At 40.2% G+C, this 19,195-nt stretch overlaps 2 protein-coding genes across 4 annotated transcripts; one reads left to right on the top strand and one right to left on the bottom strand.

Moving 5' to 3' along the window:
• Positions 1 to 2,662: 2,662 nt before the first annotated feature.
• Positions 2,663 to 3,593, top strand: LOC140814233 (protein MIZU-KUSSEI 1-like). Its single transcript, XM_073173154.1, has one exon. The coding sequence runs from the start codon at positions 2,741 to 2,743 to the stop codon at positions 3,461 to 3,463; it is 723 nt and encodes a 240-aa protein (XP_073029255.1). The 5' UTR covers positions 2,663 to 2,740; the 3' UTR covers positions 3,464 to 3,593.
• Positions 3,594 to 3,761: 168 nt separating this feature from the next.
• LOC140842719 (CST complex subunit CTC1) lies at positions 3,762 to 18,775 on the bottom strand. Of its 3 annotated transcripts, none has more exons than XM_073210832.1 (16): positions 17,603 to 18,775; positions 17,325 to 17,443; positions 17,165 to 17,239; positions 17,009 to 17,087; positions 16,841 to 16,903; positions 16,686 to 16,760; positions 16,356 to 16,556; positions 7,739 to 7,849; positions 7,342 to 7,620; positions 6,753 to 7,232; positions 6,013 to 6,669; positions 5,838 to 5,929; positions 5,086 to 5,293; positions 4,816 to 4,930; positions 4,176 to 4,595; positions 3,762 to 4,093 (listed from the first exon to the last, which is right to left on the bottom strand). In XM_073210832.1, exons 1-16 carry the CDS (start codon positions 18,716 to 18,718, stop codon positions 4,059 to 4,061), a joined length of 4,125 nt encoding a protein of 1,374 aa, XP_073066933.1. In that variant the 5' UTR covers positions 18,719 to 18,775; the 3' UTR covers positions 3,762 to 4,058. The 3 variants fall into 3 exon arrangements, with proteins under 3 accessions (XP_073066933.1, XP_073066925.1, XP_073066942.1); XM_073210824.1 differs by having other exon boundaries at positions 4,261 to 4,595; XM_073210841.1 differs by lacking the exon at positions 3,762 to 4,093 and having other exon boundaries at positions 4,458 to 4,595; positions 4,863 to 4,930.
• Positions 18,776 to 19,195: the final 420 nt, after the last annotated feature.

Below are 19,195 nucleotides of genomic sequence, written 5' to 3'. Positions count from 1 at the left end.
CCCATCTCTCCGCACTGAAAACAAGCTCCTGCTGCTAATCGGCATTGCTCCGATGGATGGTTCTTCCCACAATGCGCACAAGAATCCTTCTTCTCACCAAAGCGAACAACACCGCTAGACCTTGATCCAGATCCAGAAGAAGAAGAACCAGATTTCTTGAAAGACTGAGGTCGAGGGCTCAAAACACTCGGAGGTCTAGAAGAAAGAATAGCCCTACCACGCTGGAGACTGATCTCTGCTTGGCGACACCGGTTCACTAACCCATCATACGAAGTAGGATTATCACAGACAGTGACTCGATCAAAGATCTCCTGGTTAAGGCCCTGAAGGAAATGATCGTACTTGGCTTCAGAACTGCCACTGATATGAGGCGCAAAGGGTAACAACTCGAAGAATTTCTGCTGATACTCATCAACAGACATACTCCCCTGCTTAAGGTTCAGGAGCTCAATCGTCTTGGCCTGGCGAAGGGCTGGAGGAAAGTACAGCTGCATGAACGCTGCACGGAAATCGACCCAAGTCGCTCTACCCTGCGACTGAACTATCGGCGCAGAAGTCGATCGCCACCACTTGCGAGCACGGCCCTCGAGAAGAAAACTAAGGGTCTCCATCTTCTGCTCATCGGTGCACTGGAATGCACGAAAACAACTCTCCATGCGCTCTAACCAATCCTCCGCATCATCGGGAGTCTCACCGCCAACTAAAGGCTTAGGCCCCATCTGCATGAAACGATGCATATCGAAACGCCTAGGACCATCCCGACGATGACGATGTTCACGATGACGCCTACGATCGTCCTGGTCACCCCAACGACCTACACTTCCCTGACTACTCTCATCACCAAAGTGGTCAGCCATTGCTACAACATAGAATAGGGAAACTAGTAAATTGGTCAACGGAAATCCCAAAACAGAATCTATATCCCAAAATCGTATGCATGCTCTGATACCATAAATGTAGTGACCCGTTCCAGAATCACCTACTAATCAAAAACTAAGCATGCAATTAACCTAATCAATTATAATCAGAGATAACAGCGGAAAAAGTCAACAAAAATAATGGTTATACAACCCAATCGAAGTCTAGAATAACTCAAAATAAAAATACCCAATACAACCATATCGAATCAAAACAATACCGATAAACTAAACCAACCAGCTACTCAACGTCCTCCTCCTGCTCCTCCTGAGCTGTCCAACCTGAAGCCTGCCCCGAGGGAATGGGGTGTCCAAGAATAAACAAAACCGAGGACGTGAGCGATAAGAACGCCCAGTACAAAAGTATGAGTATACAGACCTATATGAAATGCACATGCTATGATCATGATACCGGGGTAGTCAAGAAACAGGAGTCACAAAAGGATCTCAACAATGCTCAGTCTAGAGGCGCCAAGTGGATAGTGCCGCGCGGTACACCTCTGGGTCACTGCATCCACTACAAGACAGACGTGGACCTAAAATGTCCCGGACCACCGAAGCCCTCCCGACCCGTCGGCCACTGTGTACTCTCGGTGTCCATGCGTCCACAAGACAAGGCTGAGCGGCCCCAAGATATAGCTTATCTCGAAAGAGATACAGCTCAACAGTAAAGGCTATCTCGAAGAAGATACGGCTCAACATGAAATGCAACGTGCAGTAATAAACGTGACATAATAGCATGCATCATATGACATATATCAATGCACCACATAATCATGCAACACATATAAGAATGTATACTCAACCAGGATATCTCGGATAGTACTTTCGTACCTCTATCACAGCAAGCCTAGCCTTACGCAACACCGCTAATCAGGTCTAGAACAAGCCTACGCATCAAAAGCACACTCAATCAATACTACCATGCTCGACTAGCAAAACCAGTACTCCCTAGTACTACCAAAGGTTTAGGGTTTACCTTCGTCCGTCGACAGCCCTTTGATGTCGATTGCCTCGTAACTCAGACGTCGCTACGCTACCACTCCTGGCAGCTCCTGGCTATCGCTCGACCAACAACTACCCTAGAACCTTCCAAACTCTCCAAAATGAGAGAAAACTCAAGAAATTGGCAAGTCAAAAATGAGAAATCCGAGCACTATTTATAGGCCATGTTCGGATCCTCCGAACAGCACTTCGGAACGTCCGAACGCTACGTGTCCATTGGCTCTTGACAGCTCATGATCGGATCCTCCGATCATACACTTCGGACCGTCCGAACATGCACGTGTCCAGCTGCTCTTGACACCTCATGATCGGATCCACCGAACCTACACTTCGGAACGTCCGAACTCCCACGTGTCGATCAACTCTTGACACCTAATGATCGGATCCACCGAACTCACTTCGGACCTTACGAACTCTTCGGTGCTTCCGAACCATCTTCGGTCCGTCCGATCATGACTCGGTCAAAATTACACATTAAACCTTCTTAATCACCATTAATCCGTTAATTACCCAATTTGGAATTCGGGCTACTACACAACCCTACGGATAGTCATAATAAAAAGTAATACTCTTAACATAAAAAGTAATACTTTTTCATGAATAACCCAAATAAGAGATCTGTCTCACAAATACGACCCGTGAGACCGTTTCATACAAGTTTTTGTCATATTATATATATATATATATAATATATACACACACACACACACCAATCTTTCTACATTACTTATGTGCACTCACAATTTTCTAAAACTCCATATATCCTAATTGAAACCCCAAAAACCAATCAACTAACATAAATAGAAATCCTTCCAAATATGCCACAAAATTGTTCAAGCCCGTTCCACAAAATGGCAAACCATTCCTTACTTTCCCACCTCCAAAGAACTAACACGAATAAGAAATCAACAAAATCCTCCTCCACCGGCAGCGGTGGCGGCCTTTTCCGCATGTTCAAACTCCTCCCCATGCTAACAACCGGCTGCAAGATGGTGACTCTACTTGGGAACCGCCACCGCAAACCATTCCTAACCGATAAAGCCACAACCGGGACACTATTCGGATACCGCAAAGGAAGACTCAACCTTGCCATACAAGAAGACCCTCATAAAATGCCAATCTTCGTGATAGAACTCCCCGTGTCAACCTCCGCATTCCACAAGGAAATGGCAACGGATATTCTACGTATCACCCTCGAAAGTGATACGAAAACCCACAAGAAGAAGCTCATGGAGGAGTTCGTGTGGGCCGTGTACTGTAATGGCAGGAAAAGTGGGTACTCTATAAGGAGGAAGAATATGGGTGATGAAGAAGGTCATGTCATGAAGCTTTTGAAGGGAGTTTCAATGGGGGCCGGAGTGTTGCCTGGTTTGTATTCTGAGAAGGAAAATATTGATGGAGATTTGAGTTATATCCGGGCAAGATTTGATAGGGTTGTTGGATCCAAGGATTCTGAATCGTTTTACATGATCAATCCGGATGGTGGAACAGCTCAAGAACTTAGTATTTTCTTTGTCAGATCCCATAAAAAGCTTATGTAATTAATTTTTTCGATTTTTCGGGTTATCTAATTCTTCAGTGAGTGTCGTATAATTTGGATTGGTGATATATATATTGTGATTCCTTACCTAAGAGTTAAAAGAAATGGAATATAATTTGTTCTTCCTATTACTTTACTATCATTTTTTTTTTAATTTAGGCTTAGTTTGGTTTAAGTTTTGCCTTCCTTTTTCTTCAAATCAATATCTAAAAACCATGCACATGCATGGTTTTTTTATTTTCGTTTTCTATCAATATCAGATTTCACTTTATCTCAAGAAAATACCTCTGATAAAAATGAAATACAGATAAAAAATGTGTCTTTTTGTAAGATCTAAGTTTCGAGTAACATTCAGATAGTTTTTTTTCCCCTGTAACGGGTCAGACCCGATCCAAATATAATACGTTTAAACCCCCAATGTGTTTTCCAGAATCGGGCTTAGACAAACATGCAATTAAGCAGAAATTTACGAAAGTTGCTTCATAATGTTCCTAGCTTCTGCGAGCATATTTGCTTGAGAGACACTCGTTGCCCACACATTCTGCAGTCCAGGCATTGTCATATCCTGTTCACACAGGCGTTCCTCCAACTGTCTTCTAGCACTTGGATCCATGAGGTTTCCCACAACAGTCTGCAGACAAAAATAAACGAAATTCTTAAGGTATTCAAATCTGAAGATAAACCAAAATTGCTGGTCTTGGAAGTGTAAATACATTGAATTGACAAGATTTGGAAAAACGGCACACAGAACAGATGACAAAAGTGGGGAATATGTAGCTTGAGTTGGCTACAGTTTACCCAGAATTTGCTGAAACAAGCATTGCCAATCAAGCTTCTCAGGAGATAATCATCAGAGCTGTTTATTAACGTGTTCGAGTCAAAAGAAAATGTCAGGTCTTGACAAGAGGAATCAAGCATTGCTCCATAGTTTTTTGCCACAATTCTCTGATGCTGCTTTAATATTTGCTTTAGGCGACCCATTGTCGAGATACAAGGAAGCCACGGTCCAGTCTGAGATTTGGCTACTGTTTCTGCAGAAGAAATGTTATGTGAGAATTCTTCAGAATCCAACCCAAGCAAGATCGCAGCCTTCTCAGAGTCGGCCCAGCAACAGCAGGAGGACGACCCATCATCTACATAAAAAAAACAAATAAAGTACTCAGACAAAACTTTTGTATTCTTTCATCGTCAAATAAACACAATTGTTTCAAAATCAATGGCAAATAATTCAATGTTCAATTATGTTACGCAAACAGGCCCATAGTTCGTATTTCAAATAACAATTTTGAACAAAACATTAGCTAGTTCACAATCAACATCCATTACTACCATAATAGGACAGAATATAAACACCTAAGACAAAACCAGCGAATGGGATTTGAACAACTGAAAGTGTGGACCTAACGCCTGATTGCAATTGAGTTATATTTCTGTTCTTCTCCAGCACAACAACATAAACAGCCACAACCTGTCTCGTCAAACAAACAACAGATACAAGGGAGTTAAGTTCCTAATTAAAAACTGATTAAATGATGTGCATGTTAGTGGAACAAACAATGCTTGGAAAACCACAAGAAAACTGGGCTTTGATCATATATGAAAAATTTCCATATAACATATTACCCTGCAACAAAATTGCATTGGTTTAGGCTCCGATGATTGCAGCACCTCAGATATTAAAGCTGCAGGAGCCAAAGTTGGAATTGCGACACTTGGTAAGCCTAGATTTCTTGGTGTATGGTTCAATTCATCACTGTACTGTTCATTCACCAAGCTAACATAGTGAATTGTGATGAACGATACAGGCATCATCATGTACTTGTTTCGCCCACTGCCAAAAAGAAAACGTATTTATGTGATTACATACCATGAAAAGGCATTACTTGATGCATTAACAAACAAACACATTCTTAAATCACTGTGTAATATTCATGCACATCATAAATAGGCCATTTGATTTCCATGAGAAACATTACTTCGATATACCATGTATGAAAAGATAAAAGAAAATGTCATTAAGATGGTTCTCTAACACTTTGGACAAAAAGAAACTGGTCCATGCAGGAATTAAATGAAACACATACGAGACAGAGTGTCAAGTACTTCATGAAATTTAGAGAGAGTGGAAGAAAGAGATCAAATTAACCTAGCAAATAGTTATCGAGCTCCACTAAGTAACCAAATAATAAAAGAAACTATAATTTGAAATATGGAGAAGAAAGCATAATTAGCTGATCTCTGGAGTTTGAACAAAACTTGCAGGATAACAATAATTAGTACATTTGATTACAAGAGCACTGTTATGTTCGTGTGATTTTAGATTTATCTAAGGTAACATCTACATGCTGTGTGACACAAACACAGACAATACATACCTTAATCGAAGAATTCTGTGAAATGTCACATAGGTGTCTCGCCCTAATCCAATAGGATAAGCTTGTTTAGTGACATTGCCGATTATTCTGATCTAGAAAAAGATTTTAATCTGTCAGAAAAAGAAAACTGTGCATTATTTAATACAATGCATAAATATGGGTTAAGAATAATTACTATGTGACCATCCACTAAAACATGGACACAAAAAGAGCCACTTCCTTGGAGAAACATTGGCAGGCCATCGCCATCACGAACAAGAGTTGATTGCTCAGGAGTTGAAATTCGATTGTAGTCATGAAATGCCGTTACAAGACCCTGTAATGTTATAAGATCTCCCTCGGGCAATCGATGATCAGGATATGTACCTCCTGCAGATTGTTTTAGTGCATCAAGTTTGGCACCACCAGAGTCCTGATTGTCTAATTCTTCCATAGAAGAACACAATGGGTTGATAAGATTCTCGAGTAAATTCAGAGCACCGGTGGGAACAATTATCCTGATATTTGTATTCTCTATACCATCATTGTTAATTGGACAGGTGACTTTAATTTCATGGCATCCATTGTCTGTTGACACATCACTGCTAAAATGTTTTCTCGAACCATCCTTGATCTCATTCAAGAATCGTTCTTGACCCAAATTTTGTGACGGATAGAGAAAAGATGCTTTTGAAGTTTGAAGACTATCTATAGTTGAGAACACAAAACTCTGAAAACGTGTTCCAGCATTGATGAATACTTTAGCAGGACGGATTTGAGAATGCTTCTTAGCAAAGCATATCATATCTTTCTCCTCATGTTTGACCAGGTAATAGCTACCGATTCTCAATGCCTGCCAACCCAACACATGCTTATATTTAGCGAAAAAAAATTAGCAATATCTTATCTTGGACTGTGAAAGTAATTATGACATACCTCAAAGACACAAAAACTCTCTGAATCGAATTCCAGCAAAACAGTGCTCTTTTGGGGTTCGCAGCAAGGAACAATCTTATTATCTGCATCTGCATATTGCAAAGTACCCTTGCGATGATAATTCACACTACTATTAGAAATCAAACATGACAATTCTAGTGGGAGATTCGAAAGACAACTGCAATTTTCAGTGCCACAGCTGATATAAGAATCACAGGGATCTGGAAAATGGCCAAATGATCCATTTCCAATGGCATCTGAGCTAATATTTGATGCGTCAATTAAAGATCGGTCAAATTTACATCTCTTATGAACAAAAACTTTCTCAGATCTAGTGAATTTTTCAAGAGAATCTCCCAGAAGGTCCAAAGAATGCCGAGTGACATCTGATTCTTTATTTTTCTCAGCAACAAGTAAATCCCAAGGCAGGACTATGGCCTGAGCAAACATGGCTGATTTTTTCGCTTGACCAAGTGGAAACTAAAAATGGAAACAAGTAAATATCAAAGGCACAATTGAAAGTAAGAAGTACAAGCCAACTTAAAATTTACATTAGTATGTATATTTGGAATGAACTATATAACCATACCATTTGCTGAACAGGAAATTTGTGTGTCAATAAAAGCAAGTGAAACTTCCCACTTTCATGCTCCTGCAAGTTTCTCTTGTGATCGCATAGAAGAGACCATGGATTAAGATTGGATTCTTCACTACTTGGCTTCAGATAAATACAAGGGGAGAATTTCATCCTTCTAGGTAGTGAAGCATTATCAAAGATACTTCGGCAGGATAATAACTGTTCTTGGTGCGAATCCAATCGGACCAATTTTCCAGGTTTGCCTTCAATAATTATGATAACATCTTTTGCCTGGAATCACGAAGGTATGATTGCATGGTACACAAAGCAGAAAAACAACACTACAAATAAGTTGCTTTAAATCTACTAAAAAGTCTACAAGGTAACAAGGATTTAATTAAAGCCCAACCTCTAAAATCCTATCAATGTCCCACACTACTGAAAGCACTGGAAGGTCAAGTACGACATCCATGCCACCAGTTGCATCAACAAGTTGCAATCTTCCAGAAGACAAAGAGACCTGAAAAAAAAACTCATGAAAAAAAGAAAAATAAAATAACATTGTACTTTATTTAATGGGAATCGTAGATTAAGTTACTGCATTTGTCTATTTTATATTGATGGCAAAGCTTAAATGGAGCTGTGCATAAATCAAATATGTTGCAATCATGATAAATATAACTATATAAGAATGTCACATGCCAATTGCCACTTGGAAAGATAGAGATCCTGTCAGGGCCCGTGCACTTAGTTAATATTTAATTGCCAAACAACAATGATTAAATGGTGTAAACAGCGAAAACGAGTTTAAAACGTTAATTTGGGCCTACAGAAGTTTCGGCATGACCTCCCCGTAAGTAGGACATCCCAAAAAAAATCTCAAAACACAACAACAATAATATACGCTCGAAAATAACGTCAAGTTCACAACCAACCAAACCAATATCCTACAGCCGCACTGGCCAGGACTAGACACAACAAACCACAAATAAAATCCAAACCACATAAAGACATCACCATACAGCTACACAGGGCATCTCCCTGGCAAATGTATCAAACCAGAATAATATATATAAATATCTGAGAACTCTGACACAACCGACTGACTACTGGGTTCCACTCGCTGACGCTCCACCAGACGCGTCAAAACCCCTGGAGTGACCTGCTATGGCATCAAAAACAACCACAACATCAAAAGAAAACAGGGGTCGGACCCCAGTACGACAAACCAGTAAAATCACGACGCAAATAAAAGACATGTAATAATATCAAGTAAATGCAATGCTATGCGATGCATGAATGGTAACAATGGAATATCGGATACCAAATGGAGTCCAAACGAATAGCATCATCAACAGTAACAGTGGCCACCCGTGCCAGGAATGCAGCATCAAATCGCCGCTCGTCCATGCACGTAGCATCGGGAATGCGAGTAGCTAAATCGCTCGTCCCTAGCTGTCATCTGGGAATGTGGCTAATCCTAATCCACTCGTCCCTCTGATGACTCAATATATCTCAACAGAATCAACATAAATAGCCGTCAAAGGAGTCAAGGCTCAATATGTTATGTCAATACAATTTATGCATGAATGCAAAAATATAAACATTCAATGCACATCATAGCAAACAACATTCACCGAATATTCGTACACGCCAATATAACCGTCATAATGATATAGGTTTGAGCGTACCTCAACTTCAACTTACAATACCACAGATTCTTAAGGACTATAGGATAAACTCGTCCAACAATACAACCTACAATTTAAATTCACTATATACATCAATATATTGCATACCAAACGACTAAACCAAAATAAATCGTCCCGGTTAAAAGTCAAATTCCGGGCAGCCTATTAAACTCATACAAATTCTGAAATTCCAAGCTTAATACCTCAAGAAACAAAGCTAGAATGCACAACGGTGATTTTGCTAAAATGGCTCGCCGGAAATAGTCGCCGGAAACACTGTTCACGCCGGAAACCTAGCTGGAAATTTGGGGAAAAGCTCAACACTTCACTTATACAAACTAATCCACCAAGAACAACCAAAATTCGAAGTCAAAAGCTTACCTAAAAACCGAATCGAAGCTCACTCACAGCTGCTGGAAATCATGACGATCGAGCTCAAAACTTTCCGATACAAGGCAAGAAGGAAGCTAATATACCTGAGGAAGAAGATTTGCTAAGCTGCTGCACAGAAATCTGGCCGCTGGAGACGCTACGCGAAGACAGCAGAAGAAGAGAGAAAACGACGGGATGCAAGGCTGGGGAAAGAGATTTCTGGATTTCACGCTTCTGTTTTCTGATTCTCAAATGGGTTGATTAATATATAATGGAAATGGGCTTGGGCCTATAATAAGTTATTGGGCCTCACATTCTCCCCCACTAATAAAAGATTTCGCCCTCGAAATCTAACAAATACAACACTGATATAGACAACATTACATCTGATAATACATGGGAAATTCAGAATACATCGCGTAATTCATTACATTTTCAAACAAATGAGGCCATTCTTGTCGCATCTTTGCCTCTAATTCCCATGTAGATTCTTCTCTTCCATGCCTACTCCATTGCACCAAAACTAGTGGAATCGTCTTGCTTCTGAGCTGTCTTTCTTTGCGGTCCAAAATCTGCACTGGATGTTCAACATAGCTAAGGGAACTGTCTAACTCCACATCCTCGACATTCAAAATATGAGACGGATCTGGCTCATACTTCCGCAACATAGATACATGGAACACATTATGTATCAAAGACAAACTCTGCGGCAAATCCAAACGATAAGCCAATGTGCCAATCCTCTCAACAATCCCATACGGACCAATATAACGCGGAGCTAACTTCCCTTTATGTCCAAATCTCATAGTACCTCGGAATGGTGATACTTTCAAGAAAACATAATCGCCCACTTGGAACTCTAAAGGTCTACGCCTTTTATTAGCATAACTGGCTTGACGATCTTGGGCTGCTTTCATCCTTTTCCTGATCAATTCAACTTTATCTTTCATTTCTTGAATAAATTCTGGTTCTGACATCTGTCTTTCTCCTACATCTTCCCAACATATCGGCGATCTGCATTTTCTTCCATACAAAGCTTCAAATGGTGCCATACCGATTGTGGCCTGAAAACTATTATTGTAGGAGAATTCAACCAAAGACAATGATTCTTGCCAACCACCTTTGAAATCCATCACTGCTGCTCGTAACATATCCTCTAGAGTCTGGATGGTTCTTTCTGACTGACCATCTGTCTGCGGGTGATAGGCGGTGCTCATAGCCAACTTTGAACCCAAAGCTGATTGCAGACTTCCCCAAAACTTCGAAGCAAATCTTGGATCACGATCAGATACTATGTTTACTGGCACACCATGCAATCTCACTATATGATCAATGTACAGTTTCGCCATTTTCATATAAGTACAGGTACGATCATACGGAATAAAATGAGCTGATTTAGACAATCTATCAACAATCACCCAAATCGCATCACAACCACGATTTGAACGAGGCAAATGAGTCACAAAATCCATAGCAATGTGCTCCCAGTTCCACTGTGGCACTTCAAGACTATGCAACATTCCACCAGGTCTCATTCTCTCGGCTTTAACTTGTTGACACGTTAAACATTTAGCCACAAAATGAGAAATATCTTTCTTCATACCTTCCCACCAATAATGAGCTCTCAAGGTATGATACATCTTTCGAATTCCTGGGTGAATACTGTGTCGACTACAATGTGCTTCCCTTAATATGGCTTCTTTCAGATCTATCAGATTAGGAACCACAAGTCTACCATTAAAGCGCAGACTATCATCTGAGGCAACACTAAACTTTTCTGTCTGACCTGTTCGAGACAATTCTTTCAATCTATGAATGTGCGGATCGGTCTTCTGTGCTGCTTTGATTCTGGACAAAATCTGTGGCTCAACTTGAATAGATGACACTATAAAGTAGTCTCCACTGATTTGATAAGTCCATCCTGAAGTTCCCAAGTGCTCGTGAACTTTAGAGATAGTCAAAGATGTCAGCATAGCATTCTGAACTTTCCTGCTGAGAGCATCTGCAACAAGATTCATTCGACCTGGTTGATACTGAATCTCACAATTAAAGTCTTTAAGCAATTCCATCCATCGACGCTGTCTCATGTTCAAGTCAGGTTGCGAGAAAAGATATTTAAGACTCTTGTGATCCGAATAAATCACAAACTGCTCACCGTACAGATAATGACGCCATAACTTCAATGCAAAAACAATGGCAGCCAACTCTAAGTCATGCACTGGATATCGGGTCTCATGTGGCTTCAACTGACGAGAAGCATATGCAATCACTCGCCCATTTTGCATTAGAACACATCCAAGTCCATTTAGAGATGCATCTGAACAAACAACATATCCACCTGAGCCTGATGGTAAAGCTAGCACTGGAGCGGTTGTCAACTTTTCCTTCAAGGTCTGAAAACTCGACTCACATTCATCAGTCCACACAAAACGTCGATCTTTTTGCGTTAATTGGGTCATAGGCCTTGCGATAATAGAAAATCCTTCAATGAAACGCCTATAATATCCTGCCAATCCCAAGAAACTGCGAATATCGGAAATATTTGTCGGTGTTGGCCAATTGATAACAGCTTCCACTTTACTAGGATCCACTGATACCCCTTGAGCTGATATAACATGTCCCAGAAATACTACTCTATCCAGCCAGAATTCACATTTAGAAAATTTTGCATACAATTGCGCTGCTCTGAGTGTCTGGAGGACTAACCTTAAATGTTCTCGATGCTCCTTTCTTGTCTTCGAATAAATCAGAATGTCATCTATGAAGACAATGACAAATCTGTCTATAAATTCTCGAAAAACACGATTCATCAAATCCATAAAAACTGCAGGAGCATTAGTCAATCCAAAAGGCATAACTAGAAATTCATAATGCCCATAACGCGTTCGAAATGCTGTCATCGGCACATCTTCCTCTCGAACTCGGAGCTGATGGTAGCCAGAACGAAGATCAATCTTTGAATAAACTGACGTACCTTGCAACTGATCAAACAAGTCATCGATACGCGGCAAAGGATACTTATTCTTCACAGTAGCTTTGTTCAACTGCCTGTAATCAATGCACATTCTCAACGTTCCGTCTTTCTTCTTGACAAACAATACCGGAGCTCCCCAAGGTGACATACTTGGTCTAATATAGCCTTTTTCCAGTAAGTCTTGCAATTGCTCTTTCAGTTCTTTCAATTCCGCTGGAGCCAAACGGTATGGTGCTCTCGAAATAGGATTTGTCCCGGACACCAACTCAATGCTAAAATCAATTTCCCTCTGGGGTGGAAATCCAGGAATTTCATCGGGAAATACATCAGGGAATTCCTTGACAACAGGAATATCTGAAACTTCCAATCTTTTTCCCTGAGTTGCGTCGACTGCATAGATCATGAATCCTTCATGCCCTGTTGACAAAAGTCTGAACATTTCCATTGCTGACACTAATGGAATACGTGATTGAGAATCACTACCGTAAAAATTCCATTTACTGCCATAATACGGTCTGAATCTAACAACTCCATGGAAACAATCAACGGTAGCTCGATAATTAGACAGAGTATCCATTCCCAGAATACAGTCGAAGTCAGACATATCTAGCTTGATGAGATTAGTTATCATAATATTATCATCGAATCTAATCACACAATTTAGAATTATCTCATGAGACATCAAACATACACCGGCAGGAGTAGAGACTGACACAGTATCTATCAACGGAGTAGTAGCAATCTCATGCTCATCAACAAATACAACAGATACAAATGAATGAGATGCTCCTGTGTCTATCAATATGCGCGCAGGATGATCAAAAATAAGACAGATACCTGCGATAACTCCGCCCGGTGCGTCTTGAACTTGATCCTGGGTTAAAGCATGAACTCGAGCCTGCTGTGGCCCGGGAAAACGCTGCTGAACCGAACCTCTAGGCTGAGGATAGCTAGACTGCTGAACAGACTGAGTAGGAACAAAAGGCCTAGTTGCTTGTCCTCTAAAATCCTGACCAAACTGAGGTTGCTGGAATTGTTGTCTTGCTGCATTCGGACATACTCTAGCATAATGTCCAACTTGCCCACAAATATTACACGATCCCTGAACTCCCGTACACTGAGTACTAAAATGCTTACCACCACAACGATCACAAAATACTCCACCTGGGGACCCAACTGAGCTTCCACGCTGACTGCCGGAACTAGAAGAACTGCTACGAGTCTGTTTCTTGAATTGCTTTCCTTTGGCCTTAAAGTTTTGCTGCTTGGGTCGCTGATATTGCTGCGAAGGCTGATACGGCAGTAAAGATGGGTATAGTGGTGCACCCACTGGCATCGGCACATTGCCCCCGAAACTCTGAGGAAAACCCGGTTGAAAAGACTGTGGTTCTGCCAAAAGTAGACTCGCCTCCACATTCTTTGCTTTCTCAACGGCATCGGCATAATTAATAGGTGCTCCAGCTACTACCAAAGTGCAAATTGTTCGATTCAATCCTTGCATAAAATGCGATAACTTGTTCCGATCGCTGCTAGCAACATGAGGAACATAGGAAAGAAGCGCTGAGAATTGAGAGGCATACTCCACAACAGTCATATTTCCCTGAGTCAATCTATTAAACTCAGCTTCCTTGGCCGAATAATAAGAAGGCGGTGAATACTCCCGAGTAAACTGAGCACAAAACACATCCCAAGTAACTCTTTCACCCGATTCCTTCAAAGCATCCTCAGTAGTTTCCCACCACAACTGAGCTCGGTCTTTTAGTTGACAAATAGCCAACTTAAGCTGCAAATCAGGGGTGTATTCCAGCATATTGAACAAACGCTTCATACTCTTTAGCCACGCTATAGCTTTCTCGCCATCTTCATTCCCAAAGAATCGAGGAGGACGCATATTCTGAAATCGAGATATCACAAGTTCCATTTCACCCATTCCTCTCGTCAATTGATCCACTTCACGCTCAACATTAACATTTTGTGCTACACCCCGAGGACGACGACCTCGTCTTCCCCAGTCAGTCTCGTTCAGTCCTCTAACGTTAGGAGCTTCAGACTCCTGAACAACTTCCTTTCCTTTTCTACTCTTCCGTCCAGGTGCCATCTACAAGACACAAGTATTTAATCCACAGGCAGAAACAAATAATCGGTTGAGTATAAAAGCATAAACTTAAACTAATACACTCTAGTCATGCTGATACAATTAATTCAAAACATATACACAAGTAAGAGCAAATAATCAAACACATGCACAATCATTTTATTTGTGCCTAAACTCGAGTGTCCTAGACTCTATTTCGAGCGTATCCCAGTTACGCTCTGATACCAAACTGTCAGGGCCCGTGCACTTAGTTAATATTTAATTGCCAAACAACAATGATTAAATGGTGTAAACAGCGAAAACGAGTTTAAAACGTTAATTTGGGCCTACAGAAGTTTCGGCATGACCTCCCCGTAAGTAGGACATCCCAAAAAAAATCTCAAAACACAACAACAATAATATACGCTCGAAAATAACGTCAAGTTCACAACCAACCAAACCAATATCCTACAGCCGCACTGGCCAGGACTAGACACAACAAACCACAAATAAAATCCAAACCACATAAAGACATCACCATACAGCTACACAGGGCATCTCCCTGGCAAATGTATCAAACCAGAATAATATATATAAATATCTGAGAACTCTGACACAACCGACTGACTACTGGGTTCCACTCGCTGACGCTCCACCAGACGCGTCAAAACCCCTGGAGTGACCTGCTATGGCATCAAAAACAACCACAACATCAAAAGAAAACAGGGGTCGGACCCCAGTACGACAAACCAGTAAAATCACGACGCAAATAAAAGACATGTAATAATATCAAGTAAATGCAATGCTATGCGATGCATGAATGGTAACAATGGAATATCGGATACCAAATGGAGTCCAAACGAATAGCATCATCAACAGTAACAGTGGCCACCCGTGCCAGGAATGCAGCATCAAATCGCCGCTCGTCCATGCACGTAGCATCGGGAATGCGAGTAGCTAAATCGCTCGTCCCTAGCTGTCATCTGGGAATGTGGCTAATCCTAATCCACTCGTCCCTCTGATGACTCAATATATCTCAACAGAATCAACATAAATAGCCGTCAAAGGAGTCAAGGCTCAATATGTTATGTCAATACAATTTATGCATGAATGCAAAAATATAAACATTCAATGCACATCATAGCAAACAACATTCACCGAATATTCGTACACGCCAATATAACCGTCATAATGATATAGGTTTGAGCGTACCTCAACTTCAACTTACAATACCACAGATTCTTAAGGACTATAGGATAAACTCGTCCAACAATACAACCTACAATTTAAATTCACTATATACATCAATATATTGCATACCAAACGACTAAACCAAAATAAATCGTCCCGGTTAAAAGTCAAATTCCGGGCAGCCTATTAAACTCATACAAATTCTGAAATTCCAAGCTTAATACCTCAAGAAACAAAGCTAGAATGCACAACGGTGATTTTGCTAAAATGGCTCGCCGGAAATAGTCGCCGGAAACACTGTTCACGCCGGAAACCTAGCTGGAAATTTGGGGAAAAGCTCAACACTTCACTTATACAAACTAATCCACCAAGAACAACCAAAATTCGAAGTCAAAAGCTTACCTAAAAACCGAATCGAAGCTCACTCACAGCTGCTGGAAATCATGACGATCGAGCTCAAAACTTTCCGATACAAGGCAAGAAGGAAGCTAATATACCTGAGGAAGAAGATTTGCTAAGCTGCTGCACAGAAATCTGGCCGCTGGAGACGCTACGCGAAGACAGCAGAAGAAGAGAGAAAACGACGGGATGCAAGGCTGGGGAAAGAGATTTCTGGATTTCACGCTTCTGTTTTCTGATTCTCAAATGGGTTGATTAATATATAATGGAAATGGGCTTGGGCCTATAATAAGTTATTGGGCCTCACAGATCCAATCACTACGACCTTTAGAGTTCCAATTACAAGCACACCAATGTCTTCTGTGTGTATTACTTTTCTGATTGATTGTGCATAAAATCTGCCACCACAAGATACAGTCTTTTTCGGACTGATACTACCAGAAAAATCAGCACCGCCGCTCCAGCCACCAAGAATTTTCTTCCATGAGGCCTCACAATAACAGATTAAATGACCAATAGGAAGCAACTGAAAATCATTGTTGAGTCAAATATTCATTGCTAATTAAAAACCCAGTGTTAATATGTCAAGAAAAATTAATAATAGCAACTGGAGACCAAGAAAGTTGACATCAGAAACTAACCATTATGGACTCACCAGTCTCAATTGATAATGAACTTCATGGTCAACAGGACACAAACTAAGTTTGCAGAATTCCAAAAGGACACCACTCTGTCAAAGAGAAATTAACATGTGATGGTGACGTCAAACTAAATAAGGAATAATTTTGATAGCACCAAAAGCAATTTTACCCGAACATGAATAACTGATGGAGGCAAATGTGAAAGAGCATATTTTTGAGCCAGTCCCTCCTTCTGGAATCGCCTTGTAATAGTTTCCATAGATTTATTTTTTGAAGGGAAGGCAAAAAATTTTGAGAGGTAACTTAAAATTTGAAAAAAAGTGATTAAACATATTACATGTTTCGATCCCAAGATCTCCATATCAGAAAAAATCCCAGTAAACTTCTTTCTAAAACATGAGATGACAAGCAAAACCCTGTAGCTCATAATGGAAACATAAGAGTCGATTAAGAACATCAAATAGTAAAACACAGCTACCCGGATATTTTGTACCATAGTCTAGTTGAGTATGGCAGACAATCTATGAACTTTCGAAGAAGACTCTGGGAGTATGATTTCAAATAGAATCTGCAGCACATATAGCGCCACATGCATTAGATAAAACTAGTGGATTGAAATTTCATAGGATTGAAATAGTTTATAGGAGTTCTACCCAGTATCCAGTGGAGAAAATGACTTCAAATTTACACTAGTTCTACAGCATGCACCAAGTATCAACATTTTTCCCCATGAAAATTTTGGATCCACAACATGAACATTTTCCAAAGTCACCTAAAAAAGCAATCAATTATAAGATATTAAACCAAAATGAAATCTATCATTGTACTCCATCAAAATAAATACATATTCCACCTTCCACAAAAAATCTGTTATCCAAGATTAATTTTAAGTTTGACACGATAAAATGTGCAGAGTAACTACTTCACATACAATTGCTCCAACTCTCAGACTGTGTGGTATAGTGAGCTGCTGATCTGTTAACAGTAGCATGACATCGCTATCCAACTCAGCAACCATTCCCTTCATGTAAACACCCGTAACAATTCCAGTATAGCTACCATATTCGCCTTTCCCTCTGGTATCATAGTTGTGAATAAATGTCCTCTTTTTATACAACTTGGGGATATGGAAGGACACTTCATTTGTAGTCAAATACATCAAAACCGACTCTTCTTTCCCGATAAAGACCATCTTTTTCTTCAAGTTTGTTAGTAAAACAATGTCACCTATCAATCTGGAGATAACAGGATGCCAGGACGAGCTCGATCCACAAAAATATACAATCTCTCTTTTGCTAAAGCAATGACCCTTAACATTTTCTCCACACCAACCATTCAATTCTGACATAAAAAATTTAGAACTGCAGAATTTACATTCACAGACAAAAACACTTACAAGAAAACCACATAAATTTTGCGGAACACTTTCGTCATTTGCACAAGGAACAACATATACAGGACTTATTGAATTTATCTTTCCAAATATCAAACACTTAACCTTAGGACTTACTTTACAGTCACCGAAATTTAAACAGAACGAACTAAAACCCACAAAGGAACAAACATTCTCACTGCATGATTGCAAAAAATCCCATGTCAGAATCTCCAAGAAACCACCTTTACCACTCCGACTTTCAGATTTTAACGATGGGACAAAATTCCAAGAAAGGACCCGAATACTTGTACCAATCATTTTCGGGTCAAAATCCAAAATATCACAGCAAACAGAACCGGAATCATCTGAGAACTGAAAACAACTGCATTTAATTATAGAGCAGTCAGTAGCATAGGAGGGCAGTGTTAATGTTCCGATAAGCTTGGCCTTGTAATCCAAGGGTTTTAATGCATCGGGAACGGGGTTTTGACAAAAGGGTGCCTGACGGCGGTTCTTATCGAAATTTCGGTGCGGTTTTGAAGTGGAGACATGACGACTTGGATTGAGAGATGTCGCCGCGGTGTGGGGACGAGCCCGTTGAATTAGGTCAGAAATTTTCAAGAGAATAGCTGTATCTTCCTCCACCGATCCAAAATCATTATGTGCCCCCATTGGGAAGGCGGGAAGAGGTCGCGATGTTTGTCTAAAGGAGAAGGTGGGGTGGTTTCTGGCTCCTCATTTACCGTTCATATATTATTATTTTTTACGTTTAAAAAATATAATGATTTTATTAATTGAAATTTTCCGTGGCGAAAGTATTAATTTAGATTTTATTGCATCAAAACCCGATGAAAATCTTGAAAATACTAACTTCTCCCTTATCAAAAATTAACTGACATTCGTTTTTTTATAAAAGTTATACAACCATCTTTTATATCAGTTAAAAATATAATAAGTTGGAAAGAAAACTCGAGTTGCACAAGTTATATGTCAACCCAATTGTACTGTTTCGGACATTATCAACAATAGGCAGCGTCAACATCGATTCAAATCGAGGTTTCTTTCTAATTTAATCGTTTAACACACTTGTCAACTGATCTATGATATTTTATCAAAATGATTTAGCTTACCAAATTTTTAGCTAATGAA

Source organism: Primulina eburnea, chromosome 1 (genome assembly GCF_022965805.1).
Source record: "Primulina eburnea isolate SZY01 chromosome 1, ASM2296580v1, whole genome shotgun sequence".
In the NCBI taxonomy this organism is placed as follows: Eukaryota; Viridiplantae; Streptophyta; class Magnoliopsida; order Lamiales; family Gesneriaceae; genus Primulina; species Primulina eburnea.
This window is presented reverse-complemented; position numbering and strand designations above follow the sequence as displayed.